Genomic DNA, 22,589 nt, shown 5'->3' with positions numbered 1-22,589 from the left:
AACACACTTAGGTTGTTTTGCTTTGCAGAAACATGGGAAAATTCTGATAAATTCCAGATGATTTCAAAACACATTTGAGGGTCAGATATACAAAAGGCAGATAAAATCTGAATTAGGTAAGTCCAAGCTGATGCACAAATCTCTACTTAGGCCCAAACATCTTGCAGATTGGAAGGTTTTAAATTTGACAATTCCCAGTTAGGGATGATAACAATTGAACTTTGCTCTCCTTAAACCCCAAGCCAGTATGAGAAGAGAAGGTTCACTCAAAGTTGAAGTCCAACAGCTAGGAAAAAACTGAGGTAACTGTGCATTATGAGTGAGCATTGGAAAGGCTTTTTATCTAGTCAGGAAACTGGAATATTTGGAAAGGCAAAAAAAAATATCTTTGTGTCTGCATAAGTGGTAAGTTTGCACAGTATAACCTAACACACCTGTTCCATCGTTCCTGTGCCAGGAAGACAATTTCTATCTGGTGCTGAAGGAGCCCAGAGCAGCGTGGCCTCACATTCCTCTCATGTGACCTGCATTCGTCCACGCTCTCGAGGGTTATCGTGCGATCGTGGCTGTGTGTCTGAGTAACAGTGAGGCTTTCTGCAGTTCATAAAGCTGAACATGTTTCCCTTTTGTTCTCCTACCTTTTAGTTTGAAATTTTCAAACCCACAGAAAAGTTTGAAAGAAAGCATAAAGAACACTAACTTACCTAGTTTCAACAATAGGACATTATCTTACATAACTATATGGCATTTATACTCCCAGGGTACTTCATTAGCATTGATACATTAGCATTGTCTCATTTCAATGCCATATTTAATTTTCCCTACTGTCCCAGTAACTTTTTTATGATCTTTCATGACGTAAAACAATTTTAACTAGTCTAGGCTAGTGCTTTGTAAAAAGTTCCTGTAACCCCAATTTGTCTGATTGTTTCTTTGGAATTGAATTCGGGCTAAACATTTTTGCCCAGAAAATGCAGGGTGTCAGTGTTTACCTCCATTGCATCATATCAGGAGGCACTGATGTCAGTTTGTCCTGGCATTGGTGACATAAAGTTCGATCACTTGGCGAAGGGGGTGACTGCTCTATTTTCCATTCTGAAGGCATCCGTTTCCACTGTGTTTGAATCACTTACTGTACTGAGGATAGCAGAGCACTGATTTTCTAATGTTTTCATTTCTTCTGTATATATCAGATATAACTCTCAGATCTAACTCAGGCCTTCCTGATGCCAAAGCTCATGCTCTTTCTACTACAGGTGCTACCTCTTTGATGTGTGAACAAACGAAGCTAGCCACCTGAAGCTTCTGGGAAAATAAGCATCTTCATTTTATCTCTTGTTTGGGGTTTTATTTCCTTTTATCCTGGCAAAAAAAAAAAAAAAGGATCTTTTTTGTAGCTTTGAAACCTAATTTTTTGAAAAAGCCCAAGACTACAACACAGCCAGAGGTGTTATTTCTAGGGTTCACATGTGAGGGGATGTATCTAAAGAGGTAGAGAACATCCAAATCATCTTCTCTCTCTCAGCCTCACTGACAATGTCCCACCTCTTTAGGGGGCCAACTACATTTTTTTCAGGGGATGAAGGGGTGAGTGTTAGAATCAAAATGTCAGTTTGGGGGGTTGGAGGGTGCTTTTCTGTGTGTGTGGCGAAGCTGGATTAAAGAGCTCAGTGAAACTTCTACCATTCTTCCCCTAAGGCAAGATCGGAGAGCCCCTGGGTAAGGGGGTGGTGGGGTCTGCAAAGCAGCCTGAAAAGACTTTGACTTCACCACCTCCACCAAGGTTACAGACCCACCTTTCAGTAAATCGGTGCCAGTGGCAGGGTTGGGCTCTGGAGGGAGCAGAGCCCTGTGGACCTTGCCGGCTGCTGGTCACTGAGAACCCAGAGGTGTGAGAGGAAGGCCCCGCTGGCAGCAGAATTACACTTTCCTTTCCCGGTTGCTGCCCTCCCTGAACCTCTCCTTGCTTTAGGAGACTCTGTGAGGAGAGATTCCTGCAGAAAGGTGCAGCTGGGGTAACACGGGAAGAAACCCCCAGTCCTACCTGTCCCCTCTCTTGTATTAAGTGGCAACGACTCATCTAATCATGAGTAGATGTAGGCTCATGAGTCACATTGGCAGTGTTGGGGTTAGCTTGTCAGGGCTGCAAACACTAAACGAGCCCCCCCAAATTAAAACAAAAACTATGCTCTTTGTTTGCCATCTTTGTACTGTTTAACATGAGTATTTCAACAGTCTTTGTTTTCCAAACATGCAAACAGGAGAAGGTGACCTGACCCACAGTATATTGACATACCATGTGGCTATAACCTTGAGATAAAAGTAAAGGAAAAAGTCAAAACAGCTCAAACCAAACACTAACACAAATAAGTCTTTCTTTAGGACAAACCCTTTTCCTCTGCAACAAGGGAACACACTAACATTGGTACACGCCGGCCTCGGTGGACACAAAAAACAGACCCACACTTGGCAGACCCACAGGGCCCCAAAATCATAGCTGGCAAGTCCGATGCATTCATTAACTAATTCATCAAATGTATACTACCCTGGGCCAGACACAGTTCTAGGTGTTGGAAACATCTTTACATCCTAGGCAGCGATGTCCAACCAGTGCACCATGTCACACCGGTGTGCCACAAGAATCTTTAAGACATGCAATCCATGACTATTTAGTCAGGAGCGCTGATCCCTTCTCCCTTGAATTGTCAAATAAAAAAAAGTGACGACAGCCAACAGAATGATAGCTGTCCAGTGTGAACGAATCAAAATTATACCTATTTTTTGTCAGAGAAGCAAAAATTATATTTTATGCTGTGCTACAGAATTTTAGTAATTAGTTTATGTGTGCCATGAGATGATAAAAGTTTGAAAAATGCTAACCTAGGGGATGTAGAAGACTTGCAAGCAACCACCCTTCTGGAATCTATCTAGTGTCATAAGAAAAAAAAATCAGAGAATATGCTCCCACAGTGTTGAGAGAAGATGGGAAATCACAGCTGCAGCAGAAAACCTGAGCCTGCTTCCTGGACTCCGTGCATCCAGGAGGACGACTTCTTCAGCATCTGGGCCACACTGTGGAATGTCTACCAAAGACAGAAAGAGAGAAAAGCAGAGCATCAGAGAGACGCTTCTCTCCTCACCATACAGGGGAGGGTCCTTTGGGAGCTTTTACCAAATTGATCAGGAAGGGTCAAACTTAATGTTTATTAGATGATGGGTAAAAACAGCAACAATGTCTGAGCCTCTGTCCCACAGCAAAACAGCTCCCAAGATGAAGTGTCCCAACCTAAGAACAGGTAACTAACTAAATGAACGTCTTAGCTATGTGGAGCTCAGTGCTGAGCATTTGACGTGTGTTGTCTCATTTAGTCCTCTCAGTTGCCACCTGGTGAGATATACACTAATTTATTCCCATTTCCCAAATGAAGAAACAGATCTAGAAAGTCAAGTAACTTGGCCTTGCCTAAGGACTCATCCCTGGTAGATAGTGGAATGGGAACAGGATCCTGGCTCGGGCTGATGCTAAAATCCATGCTCAAAACCACTGCATTCCCAATCATGAAATTATTTTTCATTATTTAATGTTAAAAAAGACATTAATATTGAATAGGAAAATTATTCTGATAGCTTCAAAATGAAGTCTGGGTTTTCAAGGTATTACCTTAAAACAATCAAACATGTCCTATCAGTCAAAAGCACATATGCACCACTTTTTCAAATGCAAGAGAAGAATTTTGCAATTGCTTAAATTTACATAAGCCCAGCCTCTAAAATTTGAATTATGATTCAAAAATAAAGGGAGGTCAGTATTTTATCAACTAATAAATTCCTACCCAAAGTTTATTTTACAACTGCATGCATTTCTATCTTTGCACTTTACTTGATAATTGAATTACTGATGAAATAACTAAGGTGAAGCCAGTTCAGTGAAAACAAGGCAGAACTCCAAAAGGAAGTGCACGCCTATTTAGGAATAAATTCCTAGCAAAAAATTTTATTAAATCACCCAGCATAATTTTAATAGAATTTAACTTGGAAGGGGGAAGAAGTCTTATTTTTGCTTTAAATCATTTCAATTAAATGGAATGAAAGTGATCAAAGTGCTTATTTTTCTTTGTATTGTGGGAAATTGTGCTGGGAATGTGGTTCCATTGTGCAGAAAGGATATTGGTTTTATGCTGGAACCACCAGGCAGGTTGAATTGAGAAACAATTGGCTCAGTCAGCGAGACTTTGAGTCTGATTAAGCCAGGAAGTGGTCACCCCGCACGCGACCCTGGACAGGGCAGAATGAAGGGGATGAAGGCTGCAACCCAAAGCAGACTGATTTCTCTCTCTCTCAAACTAGTATGAAGATTTATTGTGTCAACTCTACATCAAAGATTATTTTATTACATTTTATCATCATAGGACAAACAAACTAGTATCTTGTTTCCAAGTAGATCAACAGTCCACGTGTGTCATGGCTACTGTCTCCAAGAAACTTCTGTTTGTGGAGGCCTGACATCCCCTCATGTTTTGGTAACAGAACATATTTGAGGACAAGGACCCAAGTCACAGAGGAAAATGCAGGGCCTGTACCAGGCTGCTGGCTGGATTCTCGTTACCTCGGGGGCTCTCAGCATTTTCTCTGGAGTTATTGCTTTCTTCCCAGTCTTTTCTTACAAGCTTTGTTTCACAGGATGGAGTGTCTGGATTGCTTGTCCCATTTGGAATGGAGCTTTGGTAGGAAAACATTTTACTACATATATGGAGACAATACAGGAAGGAGGGAGGGAAAGAGGAAACAGAATAACATGTCCTTTCTTTTTAAGTTTTCCAACGATACAAAAAAGTCAAAATTCTATGGAAAATTAGAATTAACTTTAGAACATGAATTTCTCTTAGTTGCATTTCAAATATAGAATTTTTTTCTTCAAATCATTTTATCATATGTACATATATTATGTATCCTATAGCAGAAGTACTGTTCAAGAAATTCTTGGAGGGAGGTGGGTGTAAAGGGGGTGAAAGGGTAATGGAAAGATATAAGGAAAAACTTTTAAAAAAAGAAATGATAGCAAAAAAAAGAAAATTCTTAAAAAGTTATTTTATTTTAATCTCCTTGCCCTGATAGTCTGAGAAATCGAAATTTCTTTCGAAGTTAGAATTTAAAGGGGGTGGGGGAGGCAGGAGAGGGTAAAGGGGGGTAAATGGTGATGGAAGGAGACTTGACTTGGGGTGGTGAACGCACAATACAGTGTACAGGTGATGTGTTACAGACTTGTACACCTGAAATCCATAGAATTTTATTAACCAATGTCGCCTCAATAAATTTAATTTAAAAAATCAACCATGAGAAATAATTTCAAAATGGAAAACAAAAGGAAAGTAACTTTCAGACTAATACTTTCCCTAGAAATGTTGAAGTGTGTCTACAAGACCCAGATTTGCAAGCCCAAAGTCTTAGTTCTCCCCGCTTTTTCTCTGCACATAACTGTTGGACCTGAAGATAATTCAAGAAGTTGGGTGACAAACCTCACAAACTTCCCGGTTTCTTAGGAAAGCAAGTGTGTGCCAACCACCAGTTGGCACCCAGTAGGTGCTCAGGGTCTGCTCATCGACCGATCTCACAGACAAAGGATCGAACTGGCACATCAACTCGGCGGGTCAGAGAAGTGAGCACGTCTGGCCTGGGCTTCAGGGGGTAGGACTCAGGAGGCACAGTGGCCCACAGGTGCAACAAATCTGTCTCTCATTATTTCCCGTGTTACCTGACATTCACCACTGAAGACCGGAGAACTCAATTTTGGAGGCTTTTGATCTTAAGAAGTTTTCTATTAAAATGTAGTCACTCCTGGGAGGGGCTACATTTTAAGTCTTTAAAAAAAATCAGACTTTAACTGGGATATTACCTAAAAGTGAGACCATAGGTGATATAATTTTTAAAGGTTTTACTTATTTTTTTAGAGAGATGGGAAGGAAGGGAGAAAGAGAGGGAGAGAAACATGAATGTGTGGTTGCCTCCCTTGTACCCTCTTACTGGGGACCTGGCGAGCAACCCAGGCACGTGCCCTGACTGGGAATCGAACTCGCAACTCTTTGGTTCACAGGCTGGCACTCAATCCACTGAGCCATACCAGCCAAGGCTAGAAAATATAATTTAAATTTACTTATTAAATAAATATGTACTGATAGCCCACTACATGCTTGCAATACAACGAAACATAAAGCAAGCTCCTGATGTTAACAGATCTTGGTCCAGTGGGGTTTAATGACGGCGCACAGATGGGTGCAAGTGAGGTGAGGGAAGTACGGAACTGGATGAAAAGACCATTCTATGGTGCTTTTCTCTTTCTTTTTAAATACATTCTTTTACATCTACCATTTCAGTCTTGGTCCTTTGCTCTTTTGCCTAACACCGACTCAATGTTCATTCAAAGAAATATTTACTAAACATCTACCAGCTGAAAAGGTGGACATTCCATTTAGTCAAGCAGCTTCCAAACTTTGTTGGCAACAGAGTAAGAAAAACATTTTACATTGGAAATGTATGTCCTTCCATTCATATATTTTTCTCTAGGTAAATAGATATTGATATACACAGGTAAGTAGATTTATATAACAAAGGTTTCACAAAAACACACCTAACCTTCTCTTTGAAATGAATCCTGATATTTTTTTATTCTATTTAACTTTTTAAAAATTCCGACTTCACAACTGACCCAAAGTTTTTAAAAAATCACAATTATAGCCCAACTCTGTGTCCATTTCTTATAATTCTTTGTCTGTCCCTGCAAAGTCTGTCATAATACAGTCAACAGATATTGGTGGTTTGGTAAGACTTGATATTGGCAATTTGAATATATGCTTGTTATAGAACAAACATCTGCTTTCCAGTTAGACCCAGAGAAATAATAGGATGCGTCTCCAGAATGCAGCTTGCTGGTGACTATTTCACTTGAGAGCAACAGCCTGAGGAAGGAGAGTGGGAGGTAGGGCCTGCGTCCAACTCCCAACTTTGATGCTCTTGGTATGTGGTCAGGAGCAGAACCCTCACTTGGCCAGTTCCCCACTGCCTTTGCCCATGCAGTGGGGTATTTTGCAGGTAGAGAGACCCCATGTGAAATCGTCTAACTCTAAGATGCTTAGCGAGAACAAACATGATCTGAACGAAGACTGTATAATAAAGAGCTTTGCCGATATGAAAGCCCTCTACAAGGCTAGTTGATACCATGCCTTCCACCGGTGCTGCCTCTGTGTCCAAATCCTTTGTTGCCAGTCCTTTGCCACCTGACTCGCTCTCCCATCCCGTTCCCACATGACTTGCTGAGTTCCCCATCCTGTTACCTCCTGGATTTCATCTCCTACCACTCTCCCTTAGCTCATTTGTTCCCATCACATTGGTGTCTGGTTGTTTTGAAATATGCCAAGGTATGTTTTTGCGTCAGGGCCTTTGTCTCGCCTATTCTCTGCCTGAAGCCTTTTCCCACACATGGCTTTTTCCCGAACCTCCTTTAATTCTTTGAACAAATGTCACTTTCCCACCGATGGCTTCCCTCATTACCCTATTGAAAAGTGCAAACTTCCCCACAATTGACATTCCCTGCCCTATTTTTTCCACAAAGTTCTTATCACCACCCCACCTACTATACTATATAATTTACTTATTTATTGTTTCTTTGTCATCCTCCAATGTATATTGTAAAAGGGTAGAGAATTTTTTCTTTTACTTATTGCTATATTTCTAGCACTTGGAACAAAGTCACATACTAGATGTTCAATAAATAGTGTCCAATAAACATTGTTGAATAAACCCCATGCTCTCCATGCTGGCGGTACAGAATTCCTTATACAGTTGAACTCTGATTAGGTTGTAAATACTAAAGGTCAAGCTGGTATTTATGCAGGAAAAAATCCTCATGAAAAAGAAAGCAACGAGAGCGCTCACTCTCTCAGTAATGTTTAAATTTGAAATGCAGTTTCTTTTTCCCGGTGAGCTTCCTCCTAAACCTCCTAAGCTCTATCTGATTGTGGTCAACTTCAAAAGGTCTCTGACTAATTCCACAATCTTCCTTGCCAGTCTTTCTTAACTTGCCTACAAAGTGTATCCTCCTCTGGTGAAAAGATAATTTAAAGACTTCAGTCTTATTGACATTTCCCTGTGCAAATGACCACGTCTCTTTGGAGATTTGTAGGAGATGTTAACAAGTGGCTCGGTGCTTTGTATTTGTTCAGTGACTTTCTTCCAAGGGTTTCTAATTCTTCATAAACATTGGCCCTCAGACTCTTCTGGTTCTATTCTGCCAACCATATTAAGAGAAGTTTTTCTAGAATTTCTGAACTAGTTATTTAAACTTCGCATCAACAGTGGAGAAAATAGAACCCTAGTGCATGGTGGGTGGGAATGGAGATTGGTGCAGCCACTGTGAAAAAAAGTATGGAGTCTCCTCAAAAATTTAAAAGTGGAACTGCCTTTTGATCCAGAGATTCCACTTTTGGGGAATATATCTAAGAATCCTCAAACACCAAGTCAGAAGAATATATGTACCCATATGTTCATAGCAGTGTTATTTACAATGGTCAAGATTTGGAAACAGCTTACGTGCCTGTCAGTAGATGAGTAGGTTAAAAAGCTGTGGTACATTTACACAATGGAATACGATGCAGCAGTAAAAAGGAAGGAATTCTTACCTTTCGCAGCAGCATGGATGGAACTGGAGAGTATTATGCTATTATGCTAAGTGAAATCAGCTAGTCAGTCAAAGACAAATACCGTATGATCTGACCGATAAGTGGAATCTAATGAACAAAATAAACTAAGGAGCAAAATAGAATCAGAAGCATAGACACATGGAACAGAAGATAGCTATAAGAGGGGAGAGGCAAAATAGATACTGGCTGAAAGAAGGTGAAGGGATAAGTCAAAGAACACGTGTGAACTGTCTGTGGGAGTGAGAGGCAGGCAGGGTGGAGGGAGCAAAGGGGAAAAATTGCAACAACTGTAATAGCATAAACAATAAAATATTTAAGAATAAATATATGCATAAACAAATAAAAGCATCACTTACTTGAAAGTATGCAGCAAGGAGATCATAGCACTTTAAGGACTGAGCTCTACTTTAATCCTAGAAAACCTGGATTACCAGACACACTCTGATGGAGAAACCAAAGTGCCATGAGTTTTACAAAGCTGAAGCCGGGAGGGGCCAGTGACCGGGCCAAAGGTGCACAAAAGAACTTCATTTAGAGCCTCGCTTGGAAATGAGAAGTTGGGAGAAAGGTAGAGCTAGACCTACCCTAGCAGCTCCAGGTTCTTCCTCTGTTACAGGCAGGGCTCAGCTTTACCCTCACTCAAGTCTCTTGCAGCTTCAATGGTCCAGTGACTTCTAACTACCTGATGGTCAATCTTTCACTTAGATATCCTAAACTTCTTTACTTCAGCTTGTCCAAAAAGAAATGTTAATGGTTTTACCACCAAAAGCAACAGTTTCTTCACCTGACTTACTTGTCTTTGAACTCAATTTCACACCTTGAAGTGATGTTTGACTCAATTCTTTCCTCTAAACCAGCGCTTCTCAAACTCCAATGTACATGTGAATCACCTGGGGATCAGAGTTTGTTAAAACGCAAACTCTGATTCAGTCAGTCTGGAGTGAAGCTTGAGATTCTCTGTGTCTGGCAAGTCCCAAGGGACTTACTTGTCCAGCTGGTCCTAGGACTGTGCTTTGTGTCACACTAGCCCAAACCAGCCCACCCTCCAGCCCACTCCTGCCCCATCACATCCAATGGTTACTGAAGCCCAATAATTAAGTTCTTTCTGCCTGTGGGCTGTGGCCAAAAATGCACACAAATGGTGGGTTTGCAGTAAAGAAAAAAATTGGTTTATTAGAACTGACCAATCGGGACATGGGCAAGCTCACGTCCTGAAGGAGCTGCCTCCCTGAGGGCACGCAGGTTACAGATTATATAGGGAAAAATCACAAGACACTGTGGGTTAGGAAATTGGGGTCATTTAGGAGCTGATTGGTCAGAGGTGAGAGAAGGGCAATAAATCATTTGTTCAGGTTTTGAGGACAACTGTGAAGTCAGCTCTGGAATCCAGAACCGGTTTTCAGGAGAGGAAAGGATGACCAAGGAGGTCATCCTACCTCACTGGCGCAGGAGGTGAACCTTAACTTAGATTAAGATGTTATCTTTTTCAGCCGGCCAGGGCTTAAACCTTGTGACCATTAGTCAGAACCCAGCTATTGTTTTCTGCTTCCTCAGGGGTCAATAACCATTAAGGTGAGAGACTACGGTCAGGTCAGTGAGGTATAGCCTCAGCCTAGCAAAGCTTTGGTCCCCTTCAAAGTCCTGGGTCCTTCCTGGTGCCTTTATCAGTGATCTTTCACCCGGAAGTGGCATCCTGCCATTGGGATCATCTCACACAGAAAGCACCCACTCTTCTTGACTAATCTTGTGGGCATTCTTATATGTATATTACTTTCCCATCTGGGCTGTAAATTCCATTGAGAGTTGGAACCATTGTTATTATTTATTATTGTTAATGCTGTTACAATTGTCCCAGTTTACCCCCTTCATCCCCTCCACCCAGCCCACCCCCCACTTCCATAGGCAATCCTCACACTGTTGTCTACGCCCATGGGTCCTTCACCTGTGTTCTTTGATTAATCCCTCCACCTTCTTTCAAACAGTCCTCACCTCCCACCTCCCCACTCGCCACTGTCAGTCTATTCCATGATTCTAGGCCTCTGGTTCTATTCTTCTCATTAGTTAATTTTGTTCATTAGATTCCTCTTATAAGTGAGATTACATGGTATTTGTCTTTCACTGACTGGTTTATTTCACTTAGCAGAATAGTCTACAGTTCCATTCATGCTGTCACAAAAGATAGGAATTCCTTTTTTCTGCTGTGTGGTATTCCACTGTGTTAGTATAGCACAGTTTTTTAATCCACTCACCTACTGATGGGCACTTAGGCTGTTTCCAACTCTTGGCTATTGTAAATAGAGCTGCTATGAATATAGGGGTGCATAAGTTCTTTTGAATTGGTGTTTCGAACCATTATTTGTATAATTATTACTTAGTGAGTTCATTCATCTTACTTAGCTCCTCTGTGCTTCATTTAAAAAGTGCAGCAATTATTCTTGCATTTAAATCAATCAGCAGGACAGCTGTGATTGACTGGGAGTAGGGAATAGAGGGAGAGAAGAAAGTTTAATGATATACAATTGGATAAAATGATTATTCCAAGTTATAGTTATGGAAAAGTTACAGTAATTATAATATTATAATACAATAAATACCATAGCTTTTGTCAAAAAAATAGAAAAAGTAGAAGATCTACATCATAGGGTCATAATAAGTGAACACGTGTGGAGTTTTAGGACAGTGTCTGGCAGAGAGTAAGTGCTCAGTAAATGTTAACTGCTGTCATTACTCTACCTGCGCAGAATCTATGACATTCCTAGTTTTAGCGGAGCCACACTAGATAGTCATATGTGGATATATTAGCCTATATTAAAATCACTCCTCTAACAGTGTCTACTTCTGTTGTGACTGCCCTGCTTCTTTCAGTTCATCTGGGAACTGCACGCTTTACTCCAGCAATCTAAAGATTTAGCGGGAGCCCTGACTGGTGTGGCTCCGTGATTTGGGGCTCATCCCACAAACCAAAAAGTTGCGGGATCTATTCTGGGTCAGGGCACAGGCCCGGGTTGTGGGCCAGGTCTCTGGGTGGGGACACATGAGAGGCAACCCCAACTCATGTTTCTCTCCCTCTTTCTCCCTTCCTTCCCTTCTAAAAAATAAATAAAATCTTTAAAAAATATAAAATAAAGATTTAGTGGGAGGGTTCACAATGATCATGTAATCGGTGTTAGCAGCAACTGTGCAAAACCCATGTACTGTCCCTAGAGCACCGCAACAGCCTGTGCGGAGGGAGAGTGCACCCTCCCGGCCCACCCCGCTCGCCCCTTCCTCAACCTGACTCTCTGCTCTGCACTGTTCCAGACCCACAGAATCGCAGACCCTCGCCTTTCCTTTTCCCACTTGACATCTTCCCCATCTCAAAGCTCTTTATCTTTTTTATTCATTTCCCCTCCCTATCTCTAAATAAAAATTTTTAAGAAGAAATAAAAGGAGAAGGCTGTGACTGCTGGGGAAACAGCCTCACTCTGTCTCGCATGCGCAGTGAGGGGCGCCCGTAAAGATGGGTGTGCTGAGCTCCGACGCCCTGTGGGGTGGATTTAACAAGTCACTGGGATTCATACACCGGCCTCCTTTATGAAAGATCTTTTTCACAGTTTTGTGTAAACAAAGCAAAATTCAAGCTGGCAGTTGCAATAGCATTTTTTAACTTTTGAAAAGAAAGAAACAGTTCATGCCAAAGTAGTTAAGGCAACCTGGAATCTAAGGATCTGATAATGTCAGCTATTGCCTTGGAGTCAGACCAGCAGAGGGGCGTCTCCTCTGCTTTTATCTCCTTTGCTTCAGTGTTTCGCACAGAGCAGTGACGTGTCCTTTGAGCGCCTTGCCCCAGAAAACTCAGACTGGCCCCGGAGCTTAGCCAGCAGCGTTACAGTTGCTCTTAATAATTCTCCTGTCTTGTTGTACTATTACGCTGGCTCAACCTCCTTGGGGTCCCTTGGAAACTTTTCTCCTGCAGGATCAAGCCAGCCTCTTTTGACTACAGATGGTTCTGTTTTTATCCTTGGGAGTTTAATGGTATGGCGATGCCAAGTATGGAATTTCAGGCTTAGCTGCATGAGAAGTTTTGTGTGAGTGCCTGTGTGTCTGCTTTTCCCCCCTCTCTCAAATTCTCTAAATCCAACATTGAAACTAAAATATGCCAGGGAAATGAAAAGCTAGGTCTCAAAATAATAAATATGCCAGAGCCAGAGCTACAAAAGCAGCATACCACAAAACCACATTGGTCAAAGCTCTGATTTTTCCCCCCTTAAATTTGTTGATACTATATATACATTCATGTTTATTTCTCTGTCAGGAACCTAAATGGCACTATTTTTAGTCCTGCCCATTCTGTATCTTATTTCAGGCCTATCACTTCCTGGTTTTCTCTCTCAATCTCAAATCATTTCTTGACTAGGAACAAATGATTTACGGACTGGGAACAAGTGATTTCTAGGCTCAGGGCCACAAAAGTCTCCTTTATCAGATGTGGTGCTGAACTGAGGAGGAGCCCAGAATTTTTTTTCCCTTTAATCTATTGCTCAATTTTGATGACACCATTCCCTTCTTTGTTTAACTATTTTTATTCTGCACTTTGGGCCTTTCTCCCTTCAACGGCAGCTCTAACGAGCTCTCTTTTGAAAGGCTGGACACCATTGCACCCAGAACAGTAAATGCCCCGTCATGCATTCATTCTAATGGTAATTGTCGTCACGTGAGAAACTGGGATCTCGTATTTTTGTCTCACCAGCAGGCATTTCAAGAGAAAGCAAATGGTAAAGGATAGCGCTGCTGCTGAGGGGGTTTTCAGGGTTTTGTGACACAGTCCCATTCTGGTTCTTCCTGTGTGCAATTTTAACAACTCATAAGAAAGATGAACAATAGACAATTAATCAGAATAGAACATATGGCTAGGGTTTTAAAGCCAAGCTTCTATTCCAGTAACACCTCACTGGGGCGAAGGTTATCATTGTGATGGCAAAGACAACACAGAAAATGAAAAAATGAGGGTGCGTGAATCATATCCTTGTGACACTGATGGCTTCTTTTCCTCATTGTCATTATAGATGAAGGGGAGCTTGGAGCCATAAATCCATTTAGTCGTTTGCTGTTCCTTCTTCTAGTACACGATAAAGTTGTCACATTGTGAGACAGATTGAACTCTTTCCAGAGGCACATTCTATCATGGATGACATTTTTCCATCTTCCTTTCCCAGGCTACCACGGCTGGTGTACTGCTACTGTTGGCTCACAAGGAGTGGACCCAGAGATACTTGGTAAACATGTAGACATTGTCAAGGTGAAAAACATCCAAACCTGTAAGAGATTTTTGTAAGGTTTTAATTGAGCCAAAACCAATGACAATTGTAAAAAAGCAAGATCTCAACTTCTTCGTAAAGTTCTTGCAGTTTCTTTCATGCATTTAAAATTAAGGAGGGGAAATAAGGAAGGTGACATGGAGGTGGATTACAAGATAATTATGATTATGTGCTCTTTTGGGGATGGCTATGTCTTAGAAGGCGGGGTCTGAAAAGAGATATTTCAAAGGTCTGTTAACCTTAGATACATAAGAACAATGGACAGGATTTGCTTAAGGCGAAGATAAACCTTTTGCTAAGGAAGTTATGTGCATAGGGTGTGACTACCCACCATGATCTGCCCTGGGAGGAATTTCTGACCATCAGATCACCAGGGAGGTTACTTTGTGTCACTCGACTTGGCAGTTTTACTACAGAACCCCCTGTACTTCCACCACATACAGGAGAACGGTAGAGTGAATTTGAAGATCCAGTCTCTGCTGTTAATAATTCAGGATGTAACACAGAGAATGCAATTTCCAGTTATAGTTGAACTCTGTATAATTTATGCCTTACCATGATGGGTTTTAATAACAAACTATGCTTTTAATTAAGATTTTTACTATTTGATTTTTGATCCAAACACTTTTGACAAGTTCCCGTGGTTTGCAGATGTTGTCATTTGGGGAGGGTGGACCCAATGTTAGCTAGTGTCCCTGAATTTCATCTTGAAGAAAGGCATCTATAGGCTCCTGTGCTTTCAATTCTGCATTTTCAAGTCTGAACTCCTCTGTTTAGGATATCCTTCCAATTTTCTTGCATTCTTTCTCCTTAAAAAGTGTCATAGTATCTCGAATTTTAATAGTATAGAATCAAGGAATCTCACCATACAGAAAGACTACCTCGATCTCATTAGAAATCTTTCACCTGCTGCTATAGCAGTGCCTCTCAAACTTCGCTGTAGGAGTGAAGCACCCGGGGATCTAGTTAACATGCAGATTCTGAATCAGTAGATGTAGGTGAGACCTGAGATTCTACATTTCTACCACTGTCCCAGGGGACGTCAGTGGACCATAGACCGCACCCTGACTGGCAAGGTCCTAGGGTAAAGCAAGCATTCTGCTTACTCATTTGTTTTTCCCACCCCAGACTGGATATCAACACATGACAGGAGATAAATAGATACTTAAGTGGGTTTGATTTCATTCTTTGCCCCAGGTGTCTGATGTAGGTTGGAGAGGAGGACAGGAAGGCCAAAGGAAAAGCTGTGACCCAATTCTCCTTTATTTCCCAGTAGGAGAGATTAAGATCTGGCTTCCCTTTCTCCACTTTGCTAAGAAGCTTTTGGAAAATCTAGTTCCCAAAGTAACAATTTGTTTCTTCTTTCATTTCAGTGGGAAGCTAGTTTCACCTTTGTGATTCTGAGCCTCATGGGATGTCCGCTTCATTTCGTAGTGGCTTTAGAATCAACTCTTCTCGGCCCATATTGCTTCTACTCATTTTCAGGGGTTGCAGGGACCAACTATCTTGGCTATGCAGTTGCCTTTCCTTTTCCATATGCAAAATTCCCATCAGTGTGTGTGGATCCACCGCACTATGAAGAGTACCACCTGACACTTCAAACCTTTGACCTGTGCCTGAGCTTTGTGATGTTCTGTGCATCGCTGACAGTCTCCCTCAAGCTCTCTGCAAGACTTATCTGGAATGGACACATAAATGTAAGTTTCAGGAAAGGGCTGCTGGTTCCTAAATGCTGGTTCCAAAAATGGAAGGTCCGGTATATCAGTGTTTAATCTGTCTCTCTTATTCATCACCGTATCCTGTGTAACCATGCTACTTGGTGCCTGGTGCATAATAGATGCTCAATAATTATTTTTGTAGAAATGAATGGATTTATGCTGATGTGATAACTGAAGGTATGGCTGTAGGTAGCCGTAGCACCAGCTAATTTTTATCTCAACCCACAATTTAAAAAATGAGATAATTGAGATAAATACTAAGAGTCTCAAATGAGACTAATTGAGATAAATACTAAGAGTTTTGTTTGGAAATTAAAAGCAACACCTTTAATATTTTTAACATTAGTTAAATACAGACATCTTAATTTAGCTTCTATCCCTTTCAGAAATATACGCATGCTTCTTGGCTCGAAAAGACTTAGTATAAAAATTCTCCCATTCTTTCTGTTCCTACTCGAACAGAGAGGCTGATATGGGCTAACATCAAATTTAGTTTTCTGACATTTTCCAGGACAGCTAATAATAATATTAATGATATAACAATAATAACAATAAGGTAACCCCTGTGTCTCAGTTGGTTGGGTGTCACCCTGCAAAGCAAAAGGTTGCTGGCTTGATTCCTGGTAAGGGTATATGCCTGGATGTCAGGTCCGGTCCCCAGCTGGACACCTGCAAGATGCAACCAATCAATGTTTCTCTCACACATCAGTGTTTCTCTCCCTCTTTCTCCTTCCCTTTCCCTCTCTCTAAAAATAATTGATAAATAAAATCGTTTTAAAAATAAAAATATGAACAGTATATTTACTATGTATCAGTGCACTTTCCATTTTACAGATTGTGAACTGTGGCTAAAGAGTTTTTATAACTTGCCAAAGGTCATGCTAATGTGTCTAGATTCAGAACCAAGGGCCATTTCTCTTAATCAGGTTGGATTTATTCTGTGCCTTTTGGTCATCCAACCTTTTCTCCTCTCTCCCCTGCTGGCCTCCAGGAAGATTACAATAGGGTGACTGGGAGAAAAGCACAAGCGATTTCTGATTCTAAATTCCTGCAGGTATTGAAACTGAGTCACTGCTTTGTGGGCTGAACAAACTTCCTTCTGGAAAGAGCTATTTCTCCGAGCAAAGTCTCATAGTGTCTTCATGATTCAAGTCAGTATTATATTAGGATCAGGTGTATTAAGTACTGTATTTAAGTAATGTGAGCCAATTTCCCCCCAGTTTGATCCTATCAACACCAACCACCAAAGGTGAAAGACAGGAATTGACACTCTGCATGCCTTTTGTGGTCAAATCTTGTCCTCTTGAATGTCTGTGAAAGTCTGCAAAGGAAATCCTGTCCATTCTTAGGCACAGAGTTGTAATACAAAAAGGTTCACCAAGAGTTGAGATGAACAGACCAAAATCATGTCCCCCATTTGTATAAGGCCATCTAGTAGTTTAGTATTTGAGATTTCTCCCTCTTGGTGAACATCCCAAATTTCTAGAACTACACATTAAAGTGTTGGCAGCCATAACCCCTCAGCATGAAGAGTTAATCAGACACCTGACTGTCATTTTAAGCATGACACTGGTAATATCCCAGTTAAATGTAGGGTAGAAGGCAGGGAGAAAAGTTAAAAATTTATGAAGAACTTGTAAGCCAGCCCCATGGAAGCCTAACTTGAGGACACCTAAAGTGCCTGGGGAGAGAGAAAACTAATTGAAAACAGAGCAAAGATCTCCAACTTTGAAGTTTTGCCTTGGCCCATCTTGCTCAGGACACAATTCCTGGCGTGCGGTTTCTAAGCGAGGCATAGGATCCTACGCAGCTACAACACATTTCTCCAAGTGGACCAAAGCTGTCCGAATCACCCAGGATTCTCGCTAAACCAGATTTCTGGATCCAATCCAAGACCATTCCTGCCAGGTCAGAAACTCGGGGGATGGAGGCAGGGAATGTGCATTTTTAACACATAACCCAAGAAATTCTGTTGAAAATTCTCTTCCTAGCACAAGATTATCTTAGAGTCACTTCTGAACAGAATCTCAATTTCCCTGTCTGCATAGAATGTAGCACTGGTTTGGGTGAGAGTTCCAGATAAATTTAATAAGCTGCATGTCTTTGGTGGGTGCTTGTTGATGGCTGGACACCGTGTAGTCTGCAGTGGCAGCAGATCTTGTTTCATTAGGGAAGATGAGTAGCTAATGTAATGGGATCTGATTTTCAGTATTAATAAACACAATGCAGCCTGAGCAAACCTCTGTTACCATGCAGAAATCTCGACGATATCAGGCACAATTTCCACCAGCAAGATAAATGTACTATTTGTCGAATTTCTGGAAAACATACAAATTTCTTAGAAGGAAAGGTGAATCCTTTGTTGTCAGACAGAATTCTACAGCGTGATTCTATATTTAATGAACCTCCATACAGTTACGGTGTTATATTCCTCACATGCTAAAAGGAATAAGTAATATTTTAAAATTTTATTTAAAATGATGATAAATATTGTAAAATATGCTGTTGATTCACATGTCTTTCATGTATAAAAACATTGAAAGTGCTTTTAAAAGCTGCACTTTTGAGTGTCTGCCTAAAAATTAAAATTCTCTTGTGTAAATATACCACATATCAGAAAATTCAAGAACTATGAAAATTTGAAATAAAGAAAAAAGTGATGGTGTGAAGGAAGATTTGGGGGAAATTGTAACTCTATTTTATTGTAGAATGCAATCAATTTTTTCAGATTCATATGTAATGGTTAGTATTATGACAGAGAATATTTGCACCTTAAAGAGTTTTTTTCTTTAAGTTCAAAAACATGTTTTCAGAAATGAATCAAACACTCCCTCAGGAATTACCACACTCATTATTCCTTTCTCCTTCCTGTGCCTTTCAGTTTAGTAGAATTTAAGTCATTTTGTGTCCCAGTTAGCTCAAGCTGCTATAACAAAACACCATAGATGGTATGGCTTAACCAACACACATTTTTTTCCTCACTGTTCTGAATGCTGGAAGTCCAAGATCGTGGCTGCTGCATTTTGGTGAGGCCTCCCTTTCTGATGTGGGGACGGTTGCTTTCTCCCACATGCTCATGTGCCTTCCCTGTGCTAGTTGCTCCAGAGAGGATTTCTCCCTTCTGATAAGGTCACTAATCCCATTATGGGGACCCCATCCTCAATGAACTCATCTGAACTTTGTTACCTCTCATAAGATACATCTCCAAATTTTATCGCAGTGGTGATGAGGACTTCCACGTACGGACTGGGGAGGGGGAGGCACAAACATTCCTTAGCATCTTGTTGAAAGTCGCATAGTGATGGTGTGTGTGCATGCAGTCCATTGGTACCCAACAAAAATCACAGCAAAAAAAATGCTTGAGAGAGTCACAAAGGGTTTGACAATTCTGACAAAAACTCAGGAAAGCATTGTGTGAGTGCTACAGACTAAATGTCTCTGTCACTCCCCCAAATTCATGTTGAAGCCCTAACTCCCACTGTGATGGTATCAGGATGTGTGGCCTTTGGGAGTTAATTGGGTTTAGAGGAGGCCACAAGGATAGAGGACACATGATGAGACCAGTGCCCTTATAAAAAGGTAAAGATACCAGGGCTATCTCTCTGTTCACCACATAAGATTACAGCAAGAAGGGAGTCATCTGCAAAGAGGAGGAGGGCTCCCATAGACACTGAACCTGCTGGCACCTTGCTCTTGGTCTGCTAGCCTCCAGAACCGTGAGAAACAAATATTTGTTGCCTAAGCCACCTGGTTTTTTGTCTGTTGTAGCAGCCCAAGCTTACTAAGACAGTTAGCCCTTCAAATTTCAAGGGCTTCGTGGGAAGGGGTGGAGCTGGGAAAGCAGTAAGGCTCCCTGCTTGTGAGGCTCTGTGCACAGAGGCTGAAGTGACCCTGTCGGCTTAGGACACCATGCAGGAAGCAAACGAGCACCACGCAGAATTTAAGTCGAGAAACAAAACCCCAAAACGGCCATGGCCAGAACTGCCTACATTCCTGGTTCACTAAGTAATAAAGTGATGGGAAAGACAAGGACTGGGACGCCAGACGCGCTGCAGCTGTCCCCTGTAGCTGCTCTGCCCCTCCTCCACGGAATGGAATGGCTTTGTTTGTTTTCCTTTCATTATTCATTGTTATGTTTGGGGTTTTTGTGTTTTCTTTCTTTAATGAAAGGGGGAAAGAAAATATTTTTGCCCTTATCATGTGAGACAGTGATTTTATTTCTTTCAATGAATTGAGAAATATTTGCTTCCCATGAAAGATGTAGGTAAACCTTTTAAATGCGGTTCAAAAACATGGGGACAGAATAGCTGTCAGTGGAGGACCCTCTTCTTCCAAAACAAAGACAAATTAGCAAGAAGCAGTAGCCCGGCTCCAGGTCTTTTGGTGGCACTTAGGCTGCATCGTTAGCAATATAAATGTTTTGAAATAAGTTTACCTGTGCCTCGCATCCTCCAGATCCGAGGCCTCATCTTGGACTATAGTAGATCTTTCTGGTGCTTCTGGGAACTAAATCCCTTTGGGTTAAACGCAAGTAAAATTCAAACAGGACCACAGAACAGTAAGAATCCATTGTTTTCACTCACAAATTTCATTATGTGATCCTTTCAAATTGGTCAGTAGAAAAATCAGCTTCTAGAAAAATAATCACAATTCAAGGCATTACTATTCTTGTGATTTCATTATTTTCTCTGGAATAATAACAGCAGTGACATAAAACTGGATAACAGAAGAATAATTCTAGGTGCTGTTTATTGGGCAGTTGCTATTTATCAGGTGCTTTACCTCCTTGATTACCCACAAAAGTTTAAAGCTCATTGTGCCCATTTCACAGATGAGGATGCTGAGGTGCCCATGTAGAGACAGGATTGCCTCCCGCGTCTCCTGGAGCTTGCAGCCCAGGCTTCCTGCAGCCTCTTGTACCTCTTAGGTGGTGTATCTTCATTGCTACCTATTTCAAGTGACCTTGCATAGTCTTGCTTTTCTTGGACGATCTTTCCTATGTTTCTCACAGACAAAAATATGACACATTTTAGAAATGAAAGCTAGTTTCTTCAGGACATTTTTATTTTATTTAATCAATGGAACCATGCCAAGGGTGACAATAACTTACTAAAAGAGGAGATGAGAGTAAAGTAATATGTTAAAATAGCTTCATATTTTTTTCAAAGACAGGGCAGTAGGTGAGAAGGGGTTAGGAACCTGAGAATAGCTTTTTGTCAATTTTTACTTCATAAATTAGTGTCAGCATATTTTTCTTTTAACGTGAAGTCAGTTTAGTCTTTTAATCTAAAATATCCTACTGATTTTTCCTTGCTCCTTAATCTTAATGTAAAAATGTTTTAGAGTATTATTAATATATTTTCAATAAAAAGCTGTGTTATATTTAAAACAAAGAAGAGATTTTTGTTTTCTAAAAAGGCAGAAATTGGAGTAGAAATCAGAAGCCTTCATTCTCTACAATCATATAAATTCAGTTTTCAAAAACAACAAAAAACTGGACTTACACTAGTGAATATTTCAGAATAATTATAGCTATGTTAATATGTGAGCCCCAAACCATTCAGAAACGTAACTCTGTTGGTTGGAGACTTGAAATCGCATAAATTAAAGAGTAGAACACTTGGTGGCTATTATTGGATGCCTGAGTTCGCTCCCCATAGGAAAGAAGGGAGAGAAACACAGGAAGTAATTAGGGTGAAAAACAATGGGGGTTGTGTGGGGTAGGGAATGACACAATGACACTTCCCTCCCAGACTGACCCTGGGAGCCAGCAGGGACTGTGCACAGGCAGCCGTTCACCCCTGCTCACATCAGTAGGGGCTCACTTCCTCATCTCCAAGACCACCGGGCTGGCCGGCCGGCCAGCCTCTTAAGACCTTTCCAGATCTGTCTCATCCTGCAATCTTGAAGTAGAGCTTTATTCCATTGGAGAAGATTAACATTCAGAAGGGAGAGCTGTGACAGCAATGGCTGGCTCTTCACCTGTCCTGTGCCACACCGCTGTATTGCGGGGCTGCACCACAGGGCCTTACTGTGCTGGCTCAAAAAGTCTTACGTGCCAGCAATACTATTCATGAGAGACAGTAGGAGAGTTTTCACAGATTCACAGATCACTTTACCCACTTTAGGAAAACACCTTTATTTGCTCAATATTCAATTTGTCACATCAAACCAAACAGAATTACCTCGTTGGCTGTCTTTAGCAAAAACCAAAACAAATAAACAAAAAACTTACCATTCATTACATTATTGAATAAATAAGGAACTTATAACTCCAGTTTATTTGCAAAAAGATTGTTTTAAAATGTTTATCTTCTCTCATATCGCATAACTAACCTAGATGAAAAGGAAAGCTGCTAGTTAAAGCAATGAATTACTAGGTCCTGGGTGGCGCTATGTACCTGTTCAACAGGAGTAATATCTTCCATTCACTACCACCACGTATGACCTTCCTCTTGTCATGTGACAAGGAGTATGAACCTAAAGCCCTAAATACAACATTCATTACTTATACTTGCTCCTCTACATTTATTGAGTATCTATTAAGTGTCAAATATTATGATACAGGCTAACAGATAAAAACAGAGCAATGAAAAAGATACATTTGGGTCCTCCATTGACTTACAGGGACTGAGGAAAAATGAGACGAGCCAGGAGGACCAAGAGGCCGGATGAGGAACGAGAGGTGAATTAGGGCCTGATGGTGAGCATGGAGAAGACGTGGTACGTGTAAGAGAATATTTAGGAGGTAGAATCAATTGGACTTAAGTAATGCCATTTAGGACAAGGGCTATCTTTAGGACCCTCTCCTGTGTGTGTTCTGGGCACATCAAACTCAAGGTGTCCATAATGGAGCTAATTATCTCCATGTCCCCAACACC

At 41.1% G+C, this 22,589-nt stretch overlaps 1 protein-coding gene across 1 annotated transcript; it reads left to right on the top strand.

Annotated features, from left to right (window-relative positions):
* The first annotated feature begins 4,565 nt into the window (after positions 1 to 4,565).
* On the top strand, positions 4,566 to 22,383 carry TMEM212 (transmembrane protein 212). The gene is made up of 4 exons (XM_037137438.2): positions 4,566 to 4,724; positions 13,889 to 13,948; positions 15,364 to 15,687; positions 22,336 to 22,383. Exons 1-4 carry the CDS (start codon positions 4,566 to 4,568, stop codon positions 22,381 to 22,383), a joined length of 591 nt encoding a protein of 196 aa, XP_036993333.2.
* Positions 22,384 to 22,589: the final 206 nt, after the last annotated feature.

This window comes from Artibeus jamaicensis, unplaced genomic scaffold (assembly GCF_021234435.1).
Source record: "Artibeus jamaicensis isolate MK-2021 breed Jamaican fruit bat unplaced genomic scaffold, CSHL_Jam_final scaffold_474, whole genome shotgun sequence".
Lineage (NCBI taxonomy): Eukaryota > Metazoa > Chordata > Mammalia > Chiroptera > Phyllostomidae > Artibeus > Artibeus jamaicensis.
This window is presented reverse-complemented; position numbering and strand designations above follow the sequence as displayed.